This window comes from Microcaecilia unicolor, chromosome 14 (genome assembly GCF_901765095.1).
Source record: "Microcaecilia unicolor chromosome 14, aMicUni1.1, whole genome shotgun sequence".
NCBI lineage: Eukaryota > Metazoa > Chordata > Amphibia > Gymnophiona > Siphonopidae > Microcaecilia > Microcaecilia unicolor.
This window is the reverse complement of record NC_044044.1, coordinates 22,173,840-22,197,078: the sequence shown is the minus strand read 5'-3', so window position 1 is coordinate 22,197,078 and position 23,239 is coordinate 22,173,840. Positions and strand designations below refer to the sequence as shown.

Sequence of the window (23,239 nt, the reverse complement as noted above, 5' to 3'; positions counted from 1 at the left end):
CAGCCCTGTAACAGACTCTCATTTATGGTGGTGGTGGGGAGAGGATGTTCTGTCACTCTCACAATCTTTGACTTCTTGTTCACAGCTTAAACTTGGAAGACCACATGCGAGAAACCTATGAAAGCCAGAGGGGAGGATAAATCCACCTGTTAACTGATTCATGGAGACATTTTGCTGTTGCTGCCTGAGATTAATTTGACACTGATAGTGGGATGGAGCTGCTGGCTGTGGATGCGTCTATGATGGAGTTTTCAAGTGTAGCCCAAGAGCTCTTCAAATGAATGATGAGAGAGCAGAGGAAACTGAATCCATGGGCTTGGCTATGGACTGACAGATGTCTCTAGTCCTTGATGGAGCATCTGGGTGATGCCAGGAGGCTGAGCCTGAAAGATCTCTCCAGCAATGACTCTCTGAGAGTAAAGGGGAGAGCAGGATCTCTCTAGAGACAGCAGAACTGAGCAGAACTGAAGAAGAAAAGGATAAAGTGTCTGAACATGCTAAACGCTTCATAGCTGATCCTCTTAAATATGTCAACAGCTGTTGAGATTGTCGGCAGCTCTCCAGTGCCCATTCTGTTGTTGTTGTTGTTGTTATTGTTATTATTACTATTATTATTGTGTTGTTATTTAAAGAAACTCATGATGTGCAGAGTGATCCCTCTTCAGCTGAGCTGGGGAAGAGGCATCCCTCTCAAGGAGTGGAGGAGTGGCCTAGTGGTTAGAGAACCGGTCTTGTAATCCAGAGGTGGTCAGTTCAAATCCCGCTGCTGCTCCTTGTGATCTTGGGCAAGTCACTTAACCCTCCATTGCCTCAGGTACAGATTGTGAGCCCTCCTGGGACAGAGAAATATCCAGTGTACCTGAATGTAACTCACCTTGAGCTACTACCGAAAAAGGTGTGAGCAAAATCTAAATAAATAAATAAATATTTGTTGACTTGGTGCCTGTGGATCTCTGGGGTCAATGGTCACAACTAGTGACTTCTGAGCCTAAACCCAAGAATCCATATGCCATGATGGGATTAACGCAACATTGCAGCTGAGCTGAGATAAATGAACTGTAAAGTGGGACAGGGAATAGAACACTCGTGGGGAGGGGTCCTCCTCCTTCCCAATATGTAACATAAGGGGTGTTTTTGATCCCCAGCACAGGGATCATTTGTGCCCATGCAAGGTACTGTTTAAGGGGGTCTTTTACTAAGGTGAGCTAGCGTTTTAAGCTGGTGTTAAACACTGAGATGACCACAGGAATATAATAGGCGTCTCAACATTTAGCGCCAGCTGATTTGCAGCGCGAGCTAAAAATGCTAGTGCACCTTAGTAAAAAAAAAAACCCTAACTTTTTGTTATGCTCTTTCCATCCCATGTAAGATCAGGCATCTCTGACACTGCATGGGAGGGATCCGTTGTCCAAGCCAACATCAAGTTGAGGCACAGTGATCCTGTTCTTCCAAACCCCAGACATCATATACCCACTGCAGGACAGTGTGGAGCAGGGCTGTATCGAATATTCATATTTGATTTGATTCGGCCACGAATACATTATTCGTATTCAGTCGAACAGTGATTTAGATTCGAATATAAACAATCTGGGGTTCTACTGTGCTAAATCCTACCAAAATCAACACTTGATCTCTGATTTCATGTTGCTTCTTTTATTATTTGTTATATTAAAACTCAATGCCTATTATTTGTATTCAGCCAAACAGTAAAAGAGGTCTAGGGTGGAGTGTGACTGATCTCCTGTTGCATATAAGGTTAGGGTGCCACAATTCTACCCCAAGTCTCAGCCATTGTCCACATGCAAGACCAGGGGAGTTTGGTTGATCTTCAGGTTTCGTTCAGCCTCTGACACCAGACTGGGCATTGAGTCTGCAACTGGCTCAGAGGAAGACCTGTGCTGGATCAGAGTATACAAAGCACCCTACTAGGACATTACCTCAGTATTCACTCAGAGGGGGCAAGCGCTACCTAACACTATGCTGGGAGACTGGGTCTGTAATTACTCTCTTCTGTTCCCACTCTCTTTTCCTGCTCTCTCTAGCCCAGGGGTGTAGCCAGACAACAGATTTTGGGTGGGCCTAGGCAAGAAGTGGGTGGGCACTAAGTGTTCTCCCCCCACCCACCACCCAAAAAAAATACCTCAGCTGGTAAGAAAACACTTCTTTCCATCTTGGCAGTCTGCAGCAGGCATACGCTGAAAACTGAGCATTTTCAGGTGCCAGTATCATGGAGAGTAGCGTTTTCATTACCATCAGGGGGAAGTCTTCAGCTGGCAGAGCTTGGGATCCCCACCAGCTACCGCTAAATGTGTGCTACTTTTGGGTGGGCCGGAGCCCTAAGTGGGTGGGTCCCGGCCCACCTGTGGCTACGCCACTGCTCTAGCCCCCTCCCTCCGTTCTGTCGTTCACTCTCTTTTTGACTGTCTCTTCTTCAAATCTCTCTTTCTGGAGATTTCTGGTAGATCTTATGATATATAAACACTGGATGGTACACTTAAGCAGAAGGACATCGACACCCTTATAGACCCTTACTACTCGCAGCTTCTCTCCCTCTAAGACACACAAGTTCATTTTGCAAATGGCTATGGTGCTTTGCGCCTTCAGGTGGTAGCAGTAGCCAGTGGCTGCAGTGACAGAATGGAGGACTTGTGACTTTGCATGCGATCAAGGTTCGAAGTTCAATTTATACCTCAAATTTTCAAAAGAAATCTAAGCGGTTTACAGTCTATAAAGGGAGACAATAGCAGGACAAAATTGCACACAGCAGATCACGGCAGAGGGAAAGTTTCAGGGCAGCTGCAGGCAGTTGGTGAGGATGGTTGCCGTGCTGGGGCCCAGCTGAGAAGGGAAATACATTTTAAAGAAGACCGGGAAGGGAGGGAGACAAACTGTGGTGGGGAGAAGGGTAAGAGATACCTGGACTGCGTGGTAGCAATGGGGAGATCTGGTGGGGGAGGGAGGAGAGGGGATCAGGGCCCCCTCCTTAATTTCTGACCTGGGCCCCAGCGTATCTAAAATTGGCCCTGCTTGGCTGTTTCATTCTCAAACCTCTGCTTTTCATTTCCTTTATCCACTGCTGCCTTCTTTTCCACCTCACGTATCTGAAAAAAGGACTTGTGTTGTCTTAAACATCCATGTTCAGTATTTGTGGATAATGTTCACATGAGCCAATAAAATTCACCACCGCCTGTGGAGAACCAGTGTGCCCCAAGAGCCATACAGCTACTGGATAACTCCCAAACAGACGCTGAAAAGATGTCCCTTAGGGAAGGATCCAAGGTGGCGTTGTAGTGAGTTGCTGCACCAGACACCCCCAGACGTGCTCCGAGTTAGAGCCGAGGAGGACTCCTGAACCCCTCGTGAGATGGGGAAAAGGAGAGGAAAAGTACGGGAGTTTCCCTCAACCCCTACCGGGACTCATCCCTCCCAGCAACTGACGTTGGAGCGGTTCGGGGTGACGATGGGACCTAGACAAGCTTCTTCCCCTGCTACTGGCGCCGACGTATCTGAGTTGGCCGGCAGCGTAGACTGGTTTCTTTGAGCTCCGTCATGTGTGCGGCTCCCCCACAGCCAGGAGGAGGAGGCATGGAAGCGGGGGCCTGCAGTTCAGCTTCAGGAGAAGAGGAGCAGAATGTACAGGGAGGGAACCTGCCCATGCCAGGTGAGGTGGTGGAGAGCGTTCCTTTAAAGATAGTTACTAATTTGAACCAGAATCTTAACCCCCCCCCCCCCCCCCCGTGCTTTCATTGGGGTCATTAAGTAAACCAGCCGTAGTGACAATGGAGTCACTCTGGGACTTGACATTCACTTTGCATTCCTCCCTGCAATCTTTGATTTCAAAAAATAGTGCATACCTCCTACCCACCCCCATCCTCCCACCCTGTCAGACTGTCATAGTAATGCTTGAATGTTTTCACTTATATACACTGTCAGCTAGCAAATTTGCTTATTTCAGATCTGACGAAGAAGGGCAACCTTCGAAAGCTAATCAAGAAATGTATTAAGTTATGTCCAATAAAAAAGGTATCATCTTATTTTCTTTTCCATGTTTTATTTTGTTTGATTTCTATTGATAACCTTAAGAGTGGACTAACACGGCTACCACACCTCTCTACATGTAGAACCCCAAAGAATAGCAAGATTCCGGAATGCTAAAGAGTGACAAGATTCCACATCAGAATCTCAAAGAGTAGCAACGTTCCATGTAGAACCCGATCTGACAAAGAAGGGCAACCTTCGAAAGCTAATCAAGAAATGTATTAAGTTATGTCCAATAAAAAAGGTATCATCTTATTTGCTTTTCCATGTTTTATTTTGTTTGATTTCTATTGATAACCTTAAGAGTGGACTAACACGGCTACCACACTCCTCTACTAAAAAATACAGTGGAAATTAAGGTTTTGTCTGAGGCAGTCCTAATCCAGGAGCAAATAAATATCCTACAGTTTTCTGAAGTGAAACAACTTGGGGAAAACTTACACAAATTGGAGAATTTGAGTCAAGTCTCAATTAAGGAAAGGAACTTTACCTTACGTAGGTTAGAACATTTGGAAAACCAATCTAGGAAACATAATCTGAGACTAACCAATTTCCCAAGGTCTCCATTGATAACACCTGTGGATATGGTTAAAAAATATTTGGTTGAGGTTCTGGGGATGTCGAGTGACTCACTGCCTCCTTCATGTGCAATATCTTCAGAATATTATAAAATCTGGTAATGGAACTTTTCAACCACACATGGGAGATGGTATGAACTTAACATCCTTTTTGGAGTCATCATTGGAAGTTGTTACCCAAAGAACTACTGCCGTGGTGTCTTTTGCTCTGGAAAGGGGATTGAGATGCTGCTCTGAGACTTTTCTTCAGGCATTTGGACTCCCTGTTTTTAGGAGCTAAAATAAGAATCTATCCAGATTTATCTAGAGAAATGCAGAAGAGGCGCAAGGCCTTTCTGGCTGTGCGTCATAGGACTTTGGCTTTAGGGGCCAATTTTGTACTTAAATTTCCTTGAATATGTCAAATATTATTTCAGTCAAAATATTTTCAGTTCTTCGATCCTAAGCAGTTAGAAGATTTTTTTGGTTTCTAAGGAAGAAGTGAATGGGAATGTGATTGTGTTTAACTAACAGAAGCACACTGTGGGATAGTCTGAGAAAAGAAAATAGGTCAGCAGTACCTCCTGGGTAGATTTACGTTAAAGTATGTATTAATAATATTATTTTATCTCCTTTTCTTGGATCAGTATTTCTAGTATTTCCTAATTGTTAAGGTCGAAGGAGTAAAGTTAATTTCAACTTCATGTTACTGTATTACAAATTGCTTTATCATCTCTGTTTGAGCTGCATAATAAATAATAAAGAAAATATAAATAAAAAATAGTACGCTGAAAAGAAAATGTTTTCCCTACCTTTATTTTCTGGGTATTTTGTTTTTCACCTCAAATTGCATTGGTACTGGTCTCTGTTTAGGTGGTGAGCCGGTGGTGGGAGGCGGGACTGGTGGTTGGGGGGCGGGGATAGTGCTGGGCAGACTTATACGGTCTGTGCCAGAGCCAGTGGTGGGAGGCGGGTCTGGTGGTTGGGGGGCGGGGATAGTGCTGGTGTCGCGTCCCTCACCTGTGCCGCTTCTCCGTCGGGCATGCCACGCTGTCAGGGTGTCGCAGGGAGCGTTGGCCAGGAGAGGTGGTCGGGCACCAAGCCCCTGCGTCGCACCGCTGGAATCCTGTCTGCAGTCTGGGCTGCTCCGGCCCTCCGGTCCGCTTCGGTGGCGGCGGGGAGACGCCGGCCAGGTGGACAGGGCCGGCGTTCCCCGAGAAAGGGATCCCTTGCAGGCGCGGAGCCTCAGAGGAACGAGGTCACTCCCCACAACGTCCGGATTGGCCGATCGTGGCTGACTCCGCCCACTGCTTCTGGCCGGCCAATCCGGGGCTGTTGAGTCACGGTTGTGGGTAGCTCCGCCTCCTTTCAGCTGTTACCGGTCCTCCTGATGGGGAGGGCTATTTAGGAGCAGCAAGGCAGAACTCTCATTGCTTCGGCTTCTGCTTTGGTGGATTCTGTGGCGTTGGATTCTTCCTGGACTGCTCTTGCTTGGACCTGGACTCTGCTTTTGTTTGCCGCCTGCCCTGAAACTTGCCTGGACCTGGACTCTGCTTTTGTTTGCCGCCTGCCCTGAAACTTGCCTGGACCTGGACCTGGACTCTGCTTTTGTTGGCCGCCTGCCCTGAAACTGGCCTGGACCTGGACTCTGCTTTTGTTTGCAGCCTGCCCTGAAACTTGCCTGGACCTGGACTCTGCTTTTGTTTGTCGACTGCTCTGAATCTTGCCTGGGCCTGGACTGTGTTTTTGCTTGTCTCCTGTTCTGAGACTGGTCTGGTCTTGGATTTAGCTCCTGCTTTCCATCTGCCCTGGAAGTCTCATCTGTGGCTACACACCCCTGACCTCCTGAGGAGTGGCTGCTCCACTCTTCAAGTAAGATCAGGACTGTCCGGCTGCCTAACTCTGTTCGGCACAGGGGCTCACTTTCTGAGGGTTACTAGGCCTGACAGCTGGGCAGACTTATACGGTCTGTGCCAGAGCCAGTGGTGGGAGGCGGGGCTGGTGGTTGGGGGGCGGGGATAGTGCTGGGCAGACTTATACGGTCTGTGCCAGAGCCGGTGGTGGGAGGCGGGGCTGGTGGTTGGGGGGGCGGGGATAGTGCTGGGCAGACTTATACGGTCTGTGCCAGAGCCAGTGGTGGGAGGCGGGGCTGGTGGTTGGGGGCGGGGATAGTGCTGGGCAGACTTAATACGGTCTGTGCCAGAGCCGGTGGTGGAAGGCGGGGCGGGTGGTTGGGGGGGGGAGGGATAGTGGAGGGCAGACTTATACGGTCTGTGCCCTGAAAAAGACAGGTACAAATCAAGGTAAGGTATACACATGAGTTTATCTTGCTGGGCAGACTGGATGGACCATGCAGGTCTTTTTCTGCCGTCATCTACTATGTTACTATGTTTTGTGAAAAAAAAAAAGATAAAAAAGGATGCCTAATATGCAAGTTGTGTTCGCCCGTCTGTCTGTGACCGCCTTATGGTCTTCTTCAGGGTTTGCGACATGGTGGCCCTGTTGTGGGGGACGGAGACAGACTGTGTTCAAGTCACCCAAAGGCAAACGTACAATAGGTACCCTGACATGTTATAGGAGAGAAGCTACCAGGGAACACTTTGGCACAAGATAAAAGCCCCGGAGCAAGTTAGGTGCAACTGAGAGCCCCAGTCAAAGACAAAATTCAGACTCCAGCCACATGAATCTTAAAAGACTGTCTCTAATGGCCCCAGGCAGGGGCAATGGAACACCTTGGTTGTTGAAGCAGTCAATCTATTCTCTGGTCTTGCACCCAAGCTCTCTAGTTGGTTTGCTGTGGTGGGCAAAACATTGGTTAGGCCGTTCCACTGCCTATGGTAAATAACACCATGTGCAGTTCAGACCTGTGACACACTTCCAAGTAGGAAAGTGCTTGGTTGCAATGAACAAAGGGGAGGGATGATGCTGGTGACGGGTACAAATCTCTGAGGGGAATGAACGCCATGGGTTCAATCCCACTGTATTTCCAAAATAAAAGTACACACATGCGTCTGTCTTAGAAAATTACCCTCAAGGAATGTTTGCACCTGTGTTAAACCTGCTCTTTACCATGAACGAGTTTTATGGATTTGTTTATTCACTTATGCCTGTAACTCTGAAAGTTTGTATAAATTCCAGCCCTTGCCCCTATGCGAAGTTTGGGTAAAGTTATTTTACGTACATATCTGGCATGCAGTTTCATAAGCACCCATTTCACCCTCTAAAGAAATTCCATGCAGAAATGTTTAAAATTTCCCTTCCTGGAAGGTACTTGTAAGAATGGTAGCAAACTGAGAAAAAGAACTCCTTCTTCTGGTCTCTTCCACAAAGATAACGCAATTCCTCTATAACGAGTTCATGAACTGGCAGGGGATTCGTGACACCCTCAAACCCAGCTCGATACTCTTTGGAGACAGAACTGGTCTTAGCAATTGCGTGGCTCTGTGCAGACCAGTTCAGTGGGTCCCGCCCACCCCTCGCCCGTGCCCACCACCTTAAGCTATAAGTTATAAGTTTAAAAGGAGGTTTAGAGCTCTTGGAACCCCACCTCACCCCATACCTTGATATGCGTCCACCACGCTTCAGTAGAAAGCGGCAGACAGCGGCAGCAGCAATTTTCATATCCCGTCAGCTGCCGAGCCCAGAGCCTCCTCACTGCTGCATCCCGCCCTTGCAGAAGCAGGAAGTGACATCAAAAGGGGGCGGGATGCAGTAGAGAGGAGGTTCTAGGCTCGGCAGCTGACAGGATATGAAAATCGCTGCTGTTAATTGATGCTCTCAACTGAAATGTGGAGGCACATTAAGGTAGGGAGCAGGGAGGTGTTCCGAGACTGGAGGACAGACATGTCAGAGATGCGGGGCCCCTAGGAGCGCAAGGCCCTGCCTAAGACTGACCCTGTTTGGAGACTTCCCTTAGCACTTAAGGCTGGTGATTCCCTCCTTTTCCAGGAGATTCATTGCACAGTAAGCGAGCCCTCTCATTTCTGAGGTTCCTTTCCAAGCAGGTGTTGGCAGTTCCTACAGGTAGGGCCCTGGCTTGATGCAGAACCTCTTCAATTTTAGACCAAGCACTCTTAAGAGCCAGATATTTCCTGAAAGACAACCCACTTCTCCCACACATCTGCAGGCCAATATTATATGGTTGGCAGCAGGTGTCAGTTGCACAAGTGGGTTCCCCCCCCCCCCCCCCACAATTTCCTGGTCACAGAATGTATAATAGGGGTATGTAGGCAAAAAACGTTTTGGGGCCTTTCTACTAAAGCTTAGCGTGCGGTAACGAACATTAGCACTTGATAAATGCTGCGTATCCTGTTTTATACATATGGATCATGTGGCATTTAGTACCCACTAGTGTCCGTTAGCATGTGCTCACTTTTAGTACAAGGACCTCTTTGTTTTGTCAATTTTCTGTTTCCTTTGTGGTTTATTTTGCTTTGTTTACAAAAAAATTTGGTGCATTTCTACTATAGTTTTCAGCTGCTCAAACATTAAAAAAAAAAAAAAGGTTCATGGGAAACATCTGAAGGTGAGGGGATGGGTTAATGCTGACAATTTGAGAGGGTGAGAACTCAGCAGGCTGGGGTTGGGACGTAGGGTGGTGAACAGGATTTTTTTTAATTTTTTATTTATTTATTTTTGTTACATTTGTACCCTGCGCTTTCCCACTCCTGGCAGGCTCAATGCGGCTTACATGGGGCAATGGAGGGTTAAGTGACTTGCCCAGAGTCACAAGGAGCTGCCTGTGCCTGAAGTGGGAATCGAACTCAGTTCCCCAGGACCAAAGTCCACCACCCTAACCACTAGGCCACTCTTCCACTGTTGCTACTATTTGAGATTCTACATGGAATGTTGCTGCTATTTGAGATTCTACATGGAATGTTGCTATTCCACTAGCAGCATTCCATGTAGAAGTTGGCCCTTGCAGATCACCAATGTGGCCGCGCAGGCATCTACATGGAATGTTGCTAGTGGAATAGCAACATTCCATGTAGAATCTCAAATAGCAGCAACATTCCATGTAGAATCTCCAATAGTATCTATTTTATTTTTGTTACATTTGTACCCTGCGCTTTCCCACTCACGGCAGGCTCAATGCGGCTTACATGGGGCAATGGAGGGTTAAGTGACTTGCCCAGAGTCACAAGGAGCTGCCTGTGCCTGAAGTGGGAATTGAACTCAGTTCCACAGTTCCCTAAGGCCAAAGTCCACCACCCTAACCACTAGGCCACCTCCTCCACTCATTGGGAACTGGTCGACTGACAGACGGCAGAGGGTGGTGGTGGATGGAGTCCACTGGGGAGGATAGAAATGTAGGGAGTGGAGTGCCTCCGGGATCAGTACTAGGGCTGATTCTATCGAACATATTAGTGAGCGACATTGCTGAAGGGTGAGAAGGAAAAGTTTGCCTTTTTGCGGGTGACACTGAGAGTTGCAATAGAGGATGAGAAGGGATCTACAAAAATTAGAAGAATAGTCAGATGTTCGGCAGTTTAAATTTAATGCGAAGAAGTGCAAGGTGATGCACTTGGGGTGTGGAAATCCAAAACAGCAGTATATGCCAGGGGGTGAGAGACTGAAACTCACGGATCAGAAGAGATACCTTGGGGTGATAGTGTCTGAGGATCTCAAGGCAGCGAAACAATGTAACAAGACGGTGGCTGTTGCCCAAAGAACACTCACACTTTCCACCACCAGTGTAACAGAGTGAATTATGGGCCCGAACCCTTCTCCATAGTGACCATTAGGCTACTCCGGGGACTCGCTTGCTGCTCTAATAGAACTGGCTATAACATTTTAAGCTGTCATAGAGGCTGATATGTACTACTTTATTTATATCTTTGGGGGTGGGAGGGGGGTCAGTGACTGTTGGGGGAGCAAGGAGGGGTACATTCCTTTATTTCTCCAGTGGTCATCTGGAGAGGCATAATCGAAAGGGGTGCTCAAGTTTTCCTGAGGACGTCCTCGCAGGATGTCCCGGTGAAGGGGCGGGGAAACCCGTATTATCAAAACAAGATGGGTGTCCATCTTTCGTTTCGATAATACGGTCGGGGACACCCAAATCGAGAAATTGAGGTCGGAAACCGAGGACGCCCATCTCAGAAACGACCCAATCCAAACCATTTGGTCATGGGAGGAGCCAGCAGTTGTAGTGCACTGGTCCTCCTGACATGCCAAGACAGCAATCAGGCACCCTAGGGGGCACTGCAGTAGACTTCACAAATTGCTCCCAGGTGCATAGCTCCCTTACTTTGTGTGCTGAACCCCCCCCCCCCCCCAATCCCCTCAAAAACCACTCCCCACAACTGTACAATACTACCATAGCCCTAAGGGGTGAAGGGGGGCACCTACATGTGGGTACAGTGGGTTTCTGGTGGGTTTTGAAGGGCTCACATTTACCACCACAAGTGTAACAGGTAGGGGGGGATGGGCCTGGGTCCACCTGCCTGAAGTGCACTGCACTCACTAAAACTGCTCCAGGGACCTGCATACTGCTGTCATGGAGCTGGGTATGACATTTGAGGCTGGCAAAAAATATTTTTAAAAGTTTTTTTGAGGGTGGGAGGGGGTTAGTGACCACTGGGGGAGTAAGGGGAGTTCATCCCCGATTCCTTCCGGTGGTCATCTGGTCAGTTCGGGCACCTTTTTGAGGTTTGGTTGTATCAAAAAAAAGGACCAAGTAAAGTTGCCCAAGTGCTTGTCATGGACGCCCTTCTTTTTTCCATCATGGATCGAGGACGCCCATGTGTTAGGCACGCCCCAGTCCTGCCTTCGCTGCGCTTCCGACACCCCTCCCCCGTGAACTTTGGTCGTTCCCGTGACAAATGCTGCTTTATGCCACTTTTTAGACATTTTGCTCTTTCGAAAATGAGCGCCTATGTATGGTTTTATGGACCCTGCTTAGATTCGAAGATAGAGTGGCCAATAATTAAAAAAAATAATTAAGGTGCCCTTTTGCTAAATCTTAGTGTGTGTTAAATACTAAGATGATCATAGGTATTAAATGAGCTTCTTAGCATTTAGTACGTCAAGCTTTAGTAAAAGACTTCTAACTAACTAAAATAATATATAAATCTATATAAATCTGGCCCTCTCCCTCGTTCCATAGCAACACCTAATCTGTAGGCTGTAGATGCTATATCTATTTTTGTTTGACTGGTAGAGCTTGGGGGACCCCACCAACCTCTTTATGGGTACCACCCACCAGAAGTTGTCATGCCGTGTGAAGACGCAGGTTGCACCCATAGTCATGACAGCCCTGTTCTCATTATTGATGGAGATGTTATTGAATATATTACCAAACTATTTCAATACATCATCTGAGTTGATCCTAATGTGAAACGCCCTGGACTAAATAAAGTAAAGTCAACAAAGTTTGACCTGGAGGACAAATTTCCTGATATGATGGAGAAGGGCTTTATCTCACCTACTCCTTAGAAAAGTTTGCGTTGCTTTTGTGATACTGCCTCCTCCCCTTCTACCTCCTTTATGAGCCTTGAGTGTAACAAGGTGTGGTTAGAATTTCATTTCAATCTCCAGGCAAAAGTAAGAACTGTCTACTGACCCAAACAAACCTCTCTTGAACGTCGCACATGTCCAGTCTGCCTTTTGACAGCTGGACGTATCCCGAGCACCACGCAACTACGGTTTGTCTTCTGACACAGCCAGACGTGTCCTGAGAACCACGCAATTCCAGTCTCTCTTCTGACAGTCGGACCAGTCTCGAGTGGCAGAAGCACTCACTCTGTTTTCTGATAGCATCTGATCGGCCATGAGATCCTCTTGTGTCCCATCTACTTACCTGCCCCTCTTCACCTGATGATGTGGACCTAAGACAGCGGTGACACAATGAGGTATATGCCATGGCTGGTCACAGCCCTTCTGGGATTTGGACTCACACTGACTCTTCTCTTTGTGGGTATGTATGCTGTTGCCTTTAGCTGTTGTAATTGAATATTTGTCCCTCTTTGATGGGACACAGCTAGAAGCAGAAAGACTCATGCACTAGACAAGTACTGTGAGTCGAGCGGGGGAAGGAGAGCAGAGCGAGAGGCAACAAGACACGAAGGATGGACCTAACACTTGCTTCAATTCTTTAATATCTAATACGTCTTGGTTGTTCAGGGATGGGCAACCATGGTCCTGGAGGGGTTTTCAAGATTTCCACAATGAATATGCATGAGACTGATTTGCATGCACTGCTTTCATTGTACACAAATAGATCTCATGCACATTCACGGTGGAAATCTTGAAAACCCAATTGGGTTGTGGCCCTCCAGGACCATGGTTGCCCACCCCTGACTTAGAGCAAACTAGAAGAAGTAAATCAAACTCAGTGGGTAGAGAACTGTTATGCCACAGGTGGAAAAAGTTAGAAATATTCATGTTTCCAAAAAGCAGAACCTAGCCTTAAAAGACATTTTTTTTTTAATGAAGGCATATTCCCCTTAAACTCATTTAGGGGAGCCCCAGATTCCCTAAGTGCATACTGGGTTTATCATGCATGCATCTCTAGATAGGTCAAATGCTGGGAGTTCTGCAGCTTGGCTTCGAACTGAAGTCCCAGAAATGACACAAAAAACTGCTTAGTCTCTCTGCAATTATTTACTTTCTAATTCTGAGGACTGAAGTAACCTGGAGGAGAGATAAGGGGAAGGGAAGTGAATAAAGACTGTTCAGAGCTGGAGAAGGGTTTGTAAAGAAAACCTCAGAAAATGTGCAGGGGTGAGACTGGGATAGGCATTTCGGTAGAGGCCTAGGAGTACCCAGGAAAGTAAAGATCATGGGATGTGACTGCTGAGTGTAAGAAAGCAGTACCATATAAACTAGGGGGTGGGAAATGGAAGAATGTATTTATTTACAGTTTTTCTAATTTGTCTATGAAGAAATCGAAGCAGCAAACATCAAGAGAAAACAAATCAATGAAGCATATTGAAAAACCAAATGGCCTAACTATAGGGATGGAGAAACTGTAAGATTGGTTAGAACAGGTAGCTGATTGGTTACGCTCTAGCGGTCTTATGCTTAATGAGCCCAAAACGGAGTTATGATGTTTTGGTGGTTTTTATAGTTCACTGTTACCATTGGAGCCGACTCTGTGGGTGCTGTGGGTGCTTGAGCACCCCCAATATTGAGAAAATTCCTTGTATGTGTCCAGGGAGGGGTAATTTCCATTGGGCTTAGCACCCCCAATAATTTTGAAAAGTTGGCTCATATGACTGTTACTACAGATAAATAAGATGATTATGGTCATTAAGGATTCATTTAGGAACCTATGAACCCTTTTAGATCCAGAAAGCTGTCCCCTTCCACCACCTACCACACCCTTCTCTTAGCAATACTTAAAGTCACAGTGCATCACAATAATAAAAAAAAAGGGTAAGTGCACTCAACTTTGTAATTTTTATTTGCAGTGCATTTCTCCTATATTGTTTAAAGCAATATGCTTTTTGCTGACAGTGCAAGCTAATTCAAAAACGTGTAATGAATAAATAAAACCCAAATGAAATTAAAAAGACCACACACACCCCTAAAATCATAGATAGTACGAAAGCGTCTGTTCACGCTTTCCAAAAATACTAGGACTAGGGGGCATGTGATGAAACTACAGTATAGTAAATTTAAAACAAATCGGAGAAAATTTTTCTTCACCCAACGTTTAATTAAACTCTGGAATTCGTTGCCGGAGAAAGTGGTGAAGGCGGTTAGCTTAGCAGAGTTTAAAAAGGGGTTGGACGGATTCCTAAAGGACAAGTCCATAAACCGCTACTAAACGGACTTGGAAAAATCCAAAATTCCAGGAATAACATGTATAGAATGTTTGTACGTTTGGGAAGCTTGCCAGGTGCCCTTGGCCTGGATTGGCCGCTGTCGTGGACAGGATGCTGGGCTCGATGGACCCTTGGTCTTTTCCCAGTATGGCATTACTTATGTACTTATGTACTTATAAGTTCTGTAAATATGATCTGTGTCCACAGAAAGTTTCTGTTACAACTCAAAAGGCAGAAAAAGAACCCTTTCATCATGAATTTTTTTAGGATGAATTTATCCCTCCTAATATCTAGGAAGAAATAAATCACCCAAGGCTGCATCAGTTTGCTCTTTATTAGATACCTTATTTCTTATCAAGGATTTGTACAATTAGCAGATCAATGATATCTCACTGGGAATACAGAACATTGCTACACAAAATTACTTATATAACTGAGACTCCAAAGAATACAGTATATATAAGCAATCAAATAGTTTTCTTTATTATTCTCCAAATATAATGTACAATCAATTGCTTATGGGAGTACAGTACCACAGCTACACATAAATGTTCTTCTGGGTCTGAATCTCTAAAGTTTTATTTAGTGTCTTTTTCGCCCTCACCCCAAATTACCAGCTAAGGCCAATTTGCAGATATAAAAGATTCAAGACTACTTATGAGAAAGCAATAGGATTACTTGCCAATTGATTGGGTTCTCATGGGAGTGCAGCCCTGCTTGTACAAAGGTGCTGGCTGTGAATGTCTCACCCCATTGAAGTAGGAAGTACAATCATTTTTATATGCTCAAACAGGATACGGGTAAACTGACGTATTCACACCTTATTGGATAAAATACCTTGGTGACTATATATGGTAACATACCAATTAATATTTCCTGGAATTCTACCGTACATGCTTGGCTTTTTTTTTAGCATTGCTCGGAAAGCTTGGTCATCTTCTTGCGAGACCATTCAGTTCTACATTTTTGACCATATCTTCCTGGGTGTAACTGAATCTGCCCTGTTGATAGACTGCACCATCCTGTCATTGAGGTTTTTGCACCCCAGCCCCTTCCTCATTTTGCTGCATGGTGGTGTCCCAATAGCTCAGCAGTTTTACTGGAACACCAGAGTTGAAATTAGAGTTACCAGCCTGTAAGGTTTTCTGTCACTTTTAAATCCTGAACCAAAGTCAGGCTTTGAACCAAGGCTGTTAGCTATAATAATAATATACAATCAACATCACAGTAATAGCAACCCAAACTCCTTCTAGCACTAAACAAACCCTACAAAAAGCACACAGGACTTTTATAGTAAATTAAAATAAATGTAGCAGCACTAACTCCCAGATAAAGATGGGGAACGAAAACCTGTAGAACCATAAAAAGTGGGAAACTAGAATTCTCCGTGGACAAGCAGGATTAGTCAGCCAAGTCCAGGTGACATCATCCTATGGTGCCACAGATGAATGCTGACTTATCCTACTGTTCACGGAAAACCCACGTTACAGGTAAGTAACCTTACTGAATATATAAACTGGAAGAAGTCAATCCGGAGGACGGCTACTCAATCAAATGGTCAACAGTCTTCATCATAAAGCCTATAGGGACAGACAAAGATCTCAATAGGTATACTTTGCAAAAAATAAGAAAGCATTGTTTATTAATTCATAAAAGCTCCTGGCTGCGTCAGGGGTAGAAAAAGTAAAATACCAAACATAAAAACATTCAGACATACGTGGTGTGTGCAAATTCTTTTTTCCATGTGAGCAGCAAGTTTTAAAAACGAACAATTTCCGAGCACCAGTATTAGCAATGCATATTCCTGTACATTTTTGTGAGCAAACATGTAAAATCTGGGAGCAAAGCTTCTAGAATGTATGAGCAATCGCTCATGCGCTCCGCTTAGCGGGAACATTGGGCCCTAGGCTTATTGGAACATTCTCCTTTCCATTATTTTTGCCTCTGTATCCCCATTTTTCCTCTATGGGGGCGATTCTATAATTTGGCATTCTCCATTTAGGCACCTTGACTCTGCAGAGTAGGATCCTATTCTACACAGTGTTTCAAAAAAAAAAAACCAAAAAAAAACATAGACACTATGCAAAGCTTGTTTTCTGCATAACTCTGTGAAAACTTGACCAGATTTTTTCAGAAAAAAATAGACGCTATGCAAAGCTTGTTTTCTGAATAACTCTGTGAAAACTTGACCAGTTTTTTTCAGAAAAAAACAGACGCTATGCAAAGCTTTTTTTCTGCATAACTCTGTGAAAACTTGACCAGTTTCAATAAAATTTCAAATAATGCACCGTTATCTTTCATATCCTAAACGGCACAGCTCCAGACTATATGGTACCATTAATAAACTTACCTCAAAGCGACACTAAATGTGAGGCAAGAAACTATCTCAGACTACACCTCCCAAATTGCAGAAAAAGTGATCTACAAAACTGTCCACTCTGCAGACTTCACTTACCTAGGGGCCGTTTTACAAAGGCGCGCTGGAAAATGGCCTGCGGTAATGTAGACGTGTGTTTTGGGCATGCGCAGAATCATTTTTCAACGCATCTGTAAAAATATGCCTTTTAAAAATTTTTTTCCAAAAATGGACGCGCGGCTAAATGAAAATCGCCACGCGTCCCATTTTGGGTCTGAGACCTTACCGCCAGCCATTGACCTAGCGGTAAAGTCTCATGTGGTAACCGGGCGGTAATGACCTACGCGTGTCAAATGCCACTTGGCACGCACCCAAAATTATTTTTCAGACACGCGTATTGGACACGCAACAAAAATGAAATTACCGCAAAAGCCATGCGGTAGCCGGGCGGTAACTCCATTTCTGCGTGCATTGAGCGCGCGTAGACGCTTACACAGCTTAGTAAAAGAGCCCCTTAGGAACCAAATGGCGGAACTCCTTACCACCCAAAATAAGAAATATATAGGAATATACTAGATTCTGCAAAATCCTCAAATCTTTCCTATTCAAACAAACCCTCACAAAGAACAACCATATCTCAAACAACTAATTATTACCTGACTTGGTTATTACCATTAACTTTCTCTTTGCTTCATGTACAATTTCTCATTGATAACAGAAACAGGGGTGATATGATACAGACGTTCAAATATTTGAAAGGTATTAATCCGCAAACAAATCTTTTCCGGAGATGCGAAGGCGGTAGAACAAGAGGACATGAAATGAGATTGAAGGGGGGCAGACTCAGGAAAAATGTCAGGAAGTACTTTTTCACAGAGAGAGTGGTGGATACTTGGAATGCCCTCCCATGGGAGGTGGTGGAGATGAAAATGGTAACAGAATTCAAACATGCGTGGGATAAACATAAAGGAATCCTGTTCAGAAGGAATGTATCCTTGGGAGCTTAGCCGTGTTTAGGTGGCAGAGCCGGTGGTGGGAGGCGGGGCTAGTGGTTGGGAGGCGGGGATAGTGCTAGGCAGACTTATACGGTCTGTGCCAGTGCTGGTGGTGGGAGGCAGGGCTGGTGGTTGGGAGGCGGGGATAGTGCTGGGCAGACTTATATGGTCTGTGCCAGAGCTGGTGGTGGGAGGCGGGGCTGGTGGTTGGGAGGCAGGGATAGTGCTGGGCTGACTTATACGGTCTGTGCCCTGAAGAGGACAGGTACAAATAAAAAGTAGCACATATGAATTTATCTTGTTGGGTAGACTGGATGGACCGTGCAGGTCTTTTTCTGCCGTCATCTACTATATTACTATGTTACTATGATTTTCTAAATGTTAACCATTCATAGTTATCCCAGTATGTTTATGATACTGTATTGTAAAATTGGATCCTTACAACAAATTACTTTCTTATGCATTATTCTTTGCTATGTATCCTATACTGTTTATTGTAAGCCACATTGAACTCACATTGTTTGGGGTACTGTGGGATATAAATGGCACAAATGGAGTCCGATCAGGACTCCAGCTGAACACTAGTAGAGCATTTAGCAAGGCGGAGGACTTCGCTCTTAAAGAAGCTCATAGCGAAACAGAGGCTTGCTGTAGGCCGCCGCCCCTCCACCCGGCCCGAGCAGCACTGTAAACTTACATCAGCACGCAGCAGCAGGCACATCAGCAAAGCTGCCGTCGGGACGGGCTTCCTTCTCTGCCTGTGTCCCGCCCTCGTGTGACGTAACGTCGGCGAGGGCGGGACAAAGGCAGAGAAGGAAGCCCGACGGCAGCTTTGCTGATGTGCCTGCTGCTGCGTGCTGATGTAAGTTCACAGTGCTCGGGCCAGATGGAGGGGCGGTGGCGACTCCGGGGGAGGGGGGGGAGGGGGAGCGGTTCCGACGTCTGCAGCATGCCAGTAGAGACTTCCCTCTCTGTCCCGCCCCCATCATCACATATTGAAGCGGGGGCGGGGCAGAGAGGGAAGTCTCTACTGCGCATTTGCGAGGGAGTACGGTCACTCGCCGTTTATATGTTTGATTACAAAAAATTACAAAAAAATAAATAAAATTTGAGAGATATCATCCTGAATAAATTTGCAATAAGCCCTACACTCACGGTGGCCACCTCACCTAAACGACGTCACTCACTTCCTGGCTCCTCAGCTGTTTTCTTCAGTGCAAACTGATCGGGCCCTGCCAATTCCCGACTTCTGAGCCAGTTTCTCGCAATCTCTTCAAAACACATTCTACGCTTATCCTCTTCCATCTCTTTTCTGGAAACTCTTACACCAGTCTGTGAGAACCATAACCTTTCTCCAGGTACCAATTTTTAATTAGGATTAGATCCGTCTGACTGAAAACCATGGTAACTGTTTATTTTTACAGCAAAATGGCGTCTCTACTAGGGCTGGTTCAACACAGTTTATAGCAGGAGTCTTCTCAGTACCTGACTGATGGTCTTCACTGGTATAGACAGCGATGAGCTCTTTGCTCTGAAGACTCCTATATGCTGGAGCAGTGGCGTAGCTACGGGGGCTACGGGGGCCACAGGGGCCTGGGCCTCCTAAAAATGGCTCAGGGGCCCCCAATCCCCACTAGCTAAACCGTTTATCCCGCGCTGGTCTTACACTGCTAGCACCCTGGCGCCCTGCCCTGTTTTTCAACGCCGTGTATACTCATTTTAATGAAATGCGGTTTAGCTGGCGGGGGTTGGGGACCCCCACCAGCCAAGGTACCTTCTGGCGGCAGCAGCGACGAGAGGTGGAGGGGGGGAAAGGCAGCAGGGAGGGAGAGCAGCAGCAGGGAGGCAGAAGCGGTGGGGGGCAGAGGTGGCGGCAGGTGGGTGGCATCAGGGAGGCGGGCCAAAATGTGCCCCCCAACTTGGGCTCTAGCCCCCCCCCCCATCAAGGTCTGGCTGGAGGTGCTGAATTTTCAGCTCTCTTGGCTTCAATACACTCGGAGGAAGCTTTATTCCATTGCTGGTCCAACAGAATTGAATAAGTTACCGGTTGCTCTTAGGAAGCAGAAGAATGTGACAGCATTTCTTGTCAGAAGCTGGTTTTTGAATTACGATGGCAATGACTGCAGAATCACTGTTTGTTTGATTGAGTCGGAGAAACTTACTGACTTCACAGTAAACCTGGAGGACATAATGGGGCAGTTCGGCAAACTGAAGAGTAGCAAATCTCCTGGACCGGATGGTATTCATCCCAGAGTACTGATAGAACTGAAAAACGAGCTTGCGGAGCTACTGCTAGTGATATGCAACTTATCCTTAAAATCGAGCGTGGTACAGGAAGATTGGAGGGTGGCCAATGTAACGCCCATTTTTAAAAAAGGCTCCAGGGGAGATCCGGGAAATTATAGACCAGTGAGTCTGATGTCGGTGCCGGGGAAAATGGTAGAGGCTATTATCAAAAACAAAATTACAGAGCACATCCGAGGACATGGATTACTGAGACCAAGTCAACATGGCTTTTGTGTGGGGAAATCTTGCCTGACCAATTTACTTCAATTCTTTGAAGGAGTGAACAAACATGTGGACAAAGGGGAGTCAGTTGATATTGTGTATCTGGATTTTCAAAAGGCGTTTGACAAGGTACCTCATGAAAGGCTACAGAGGAAATTGGAGGGTCATGGGATAGGAGGAAATGTCCTATTGTGGATTAAAAACTGGTTGAAGGATAGGAAACAGAGAGTGGGGTTAAATGGGCAGTATTCACAATGGAGAAGGGTAGTTAGTGGGGTTCCTCAGGGGTCCGTGCTAGGACCGCTGCTTTTTAATATATTTATAAATGATTTAGAGATGGGAGTAACTAGCGAGGTAATTAAATTTGCTGATGACACAAAGTTATTCAAAGTCGTTAAATCGCGACAGGATTGTGAAAACTTACAAGAGGACCTTACGAGACTGGGAGACTGGGCGGCTAAATGGCAGATGTTTAATGTGAGCAAGTGCAAGGTGATGCATGTGGGAAAAAAGAACCCGAATTATAGCTACGTCATGCAAGGTTCCACGTTAGGAGTTACGGACCAAGAAAGGGATCTGGGTGTCGTCGTCGATAACACACTGAAACCTTCTGCTCAGTGTGCTGCTGCGGCTAAGAAAGCGAATAGAATGTTGGGTATTATCAGGAAAGGTATGGAAAACAGGTGTGAGGATGTTATAATGCCGTTGTATCGCTCCATGGTGCGACCGCACCTTGAGTATTGTGTTCAATTCTGGTCTCCGCATCTCAAGAAAGATATAGTAGAATTGGAAAAGGTGCAGCGAAGGGCAACTAAAATGATAGCGGGGATGGGACGACTTCCCTATGAAGAAAGACTAAGGAGGCTAGGGCTATACAGCTTGGAGAAGAGACGGCTGAGGGGAGACATGATAGAGGTATATAAAATAATGAGTGGAGTGGAACAGGTGGATGTGAAGCGTCTGTTCACACTTTCCAAAAATACTAGGACTAGGGGGCATGCGATGAAACTACAGTGTAGTAAATTTAAAACAAATCGGAGAAAATTTTTCTTCACCCAACGTGTAATTAAACTCTGGAATTCGTTGCCGGAGAAAGTGGTGAAGGCGGTTAGCTTAGCAGAGTTTAAAAAGGGGTTGGACGGTTTCCTAAAGGACAAGTCCATAAACCGCTACTAAACGGACTTGGAAAACTCCAAAATTCCAGGAATAACATGTATAGAATGTTTGTACGTTTGGGAAGCTTGCCAGGTGCCCTTGGCCTGGATTGGCCGCTGTCGTGGACAGGATGCTGGGCTTGATGGACCCTTGGTCTTTTCCCAGTATGGCATTACTTATGTACTTATGTACTTATGACTGTCTGTTGCCTTGGTTTTATTTTGTTGTGAAATATGTTTTATTATGTATGCTATTTTGGCGTGGTTGAAAAGTGAGGTGAAGGAAGCTATTAGGGCTAAAAGAAACGCCTTCAGAAAATGGAAGAAGGAACCGTCTGAAAATAACAAGAAGCAGCATAAGGAGTGTCAAAGCAAATGTAAGGTGCAGATAAAGAAGGCCAAGAGGGATTAGGAAAAAAAGATAGCATTAGAGGCAAAAAAACATAGCAAAATTTTTTTTCGGTATATTAAAAGCAGGAAGCCGGCAAAAGAATTGGTTGGGCTGCTGGATGACCGAGAGGTAAAAGGGGCGATCAAGGAAGATAAAGATGTAGCGCAGAGATTGAATGAATTCTTTGCTTCGGTCTTCACTGATGAAGATTTGGGTGAGATACCGGTTTCGGGAATGGTATTTCAAGCGGATGAGTTGGAGAAACTTACTGACTTCACGGTAAACCTGGAGGACGTAATGGGGCAGTTCAGCAAACTGAAGAGTAGCAAATCTCCTGGACCGGATGGTATTCATCCTAGAGTACTGACAGAACTGAAAATGAGCTTGCAGAGCTACTGTTAGTGATATGCAATTTATCCTTAAAATCGAGCGTGGTACCGGAAGATTGGAGGGTGGCCAATGTAACGCCGATTTTTAAAAAAGGTTCCAGGGGAGATCCGGGAAATTATAGACCGGTGAGTCTGATGTTGGTGCCGGGGAAAATGGTAGAGGCTATTATCAAAAACAAAATTACAGAGCACATCCAAGGACATGGATTACTGAGACCAAGACAGCATGTAAACAGCTTTGAGTGTAATTGTTCCGACATCTATGCAATGGAAGAAGTAACAGAACTGAAACCCAGTTGCTGGCTTGTTTTAGTGGAGAGGTATGGGCAACCTCTGTTTACTCCTGGGAAAAAAGAGAGATTTATTCAGAGTTACTGTGGTGACATCCAGGCATACCGTTATTTATTAAGTGCATGCAGGAGTAAAGCAAAAGGAGAATCCGTATGGTGAATGACTGGAGGAGAGGAGAAAAGCTACTGTATTTAGTTGACCAAGTGTTTGAAATGAATGAAACTACTTTCATCAACTGAAGGACAGTGAAGGTTATGATTTCAGAAAAAAAACTGGTGTGGTCTCCATTATTGTGTGAAATCAGCTGTTTGACCTCCAAGGTTAAGCCTAGTCCCGCCCAGGGCTGCCGAGAGGGGGGGCAGGGGGGACAAAATTCCCCGGGCCCGGGCCTCCAAGGGGGGCCCAGCGCCACAGTCCCCTCCACCCACCCCCCTCCGTCCACCACCGGGCCGGCCCCCCTGAATTCAAATCATAGCGCCTCACCTCGACCTTGCTCTGTGTGAAAGAAGCGCAGCAGCGGCAGTCTGCAGATCGCCTCCCTTTGGGCCTTCCCTCCCTGTGTCCTGCCCTCGTCTGACGTAACTTGCGTGAGGGCGGGACACAGGGAGGGGAGGCAATCCCCAGACTGCCACTGTTGCGCTTCTTTCACACGGAGCGAGGTTGAGGTGAGGCGCTATGATTTGAATTCAGGGGGGCCTGACCCGGTGGTGGACGGAGGGGGGCTGCAGTGACGATGACCTTGGGGGGGGGGGGGGTCGGCGGCATTGCCCTGGACCCGGACCAGTCTCTCAGC

The 23,239-nt window shown here is 46.1% G+C and overlaps 1 protein-coding gene and 1 long non-coding RNA gene across 2 annotated transcripts in view; one reads left to right on the top strand and one right to left on the bottom strand.

Moving 5' to 3' along the window:
• LOC115457015 (mucin-16-like) overlaps positions 1-23,239 on the top strand; it is a 139,250-nt gene that overhangs the window by 76,490 nt on the left and 39,521 nt on the right. Inside the window, 1 exon segment of the mRNA XM_030186440.1 lies at positions 3,571-3,661. Coding sequence (XP_030042300.1) covers positions 3,571-3,661 — 91 coding nt within the window.
• On the bottom strand, positions 87-23,239 carry LOC115458259. Its single transcript, XR_003940033.1, has 3 exons — positions 23,228-23,239; positions 12,019-12,021; positions 87-504 (listed from the first exon to the last, which is right to left on the bottom strand). It is a non-coding gene; the product is annotated as an uncharacterized LOC115458259 (long non-coding RNA).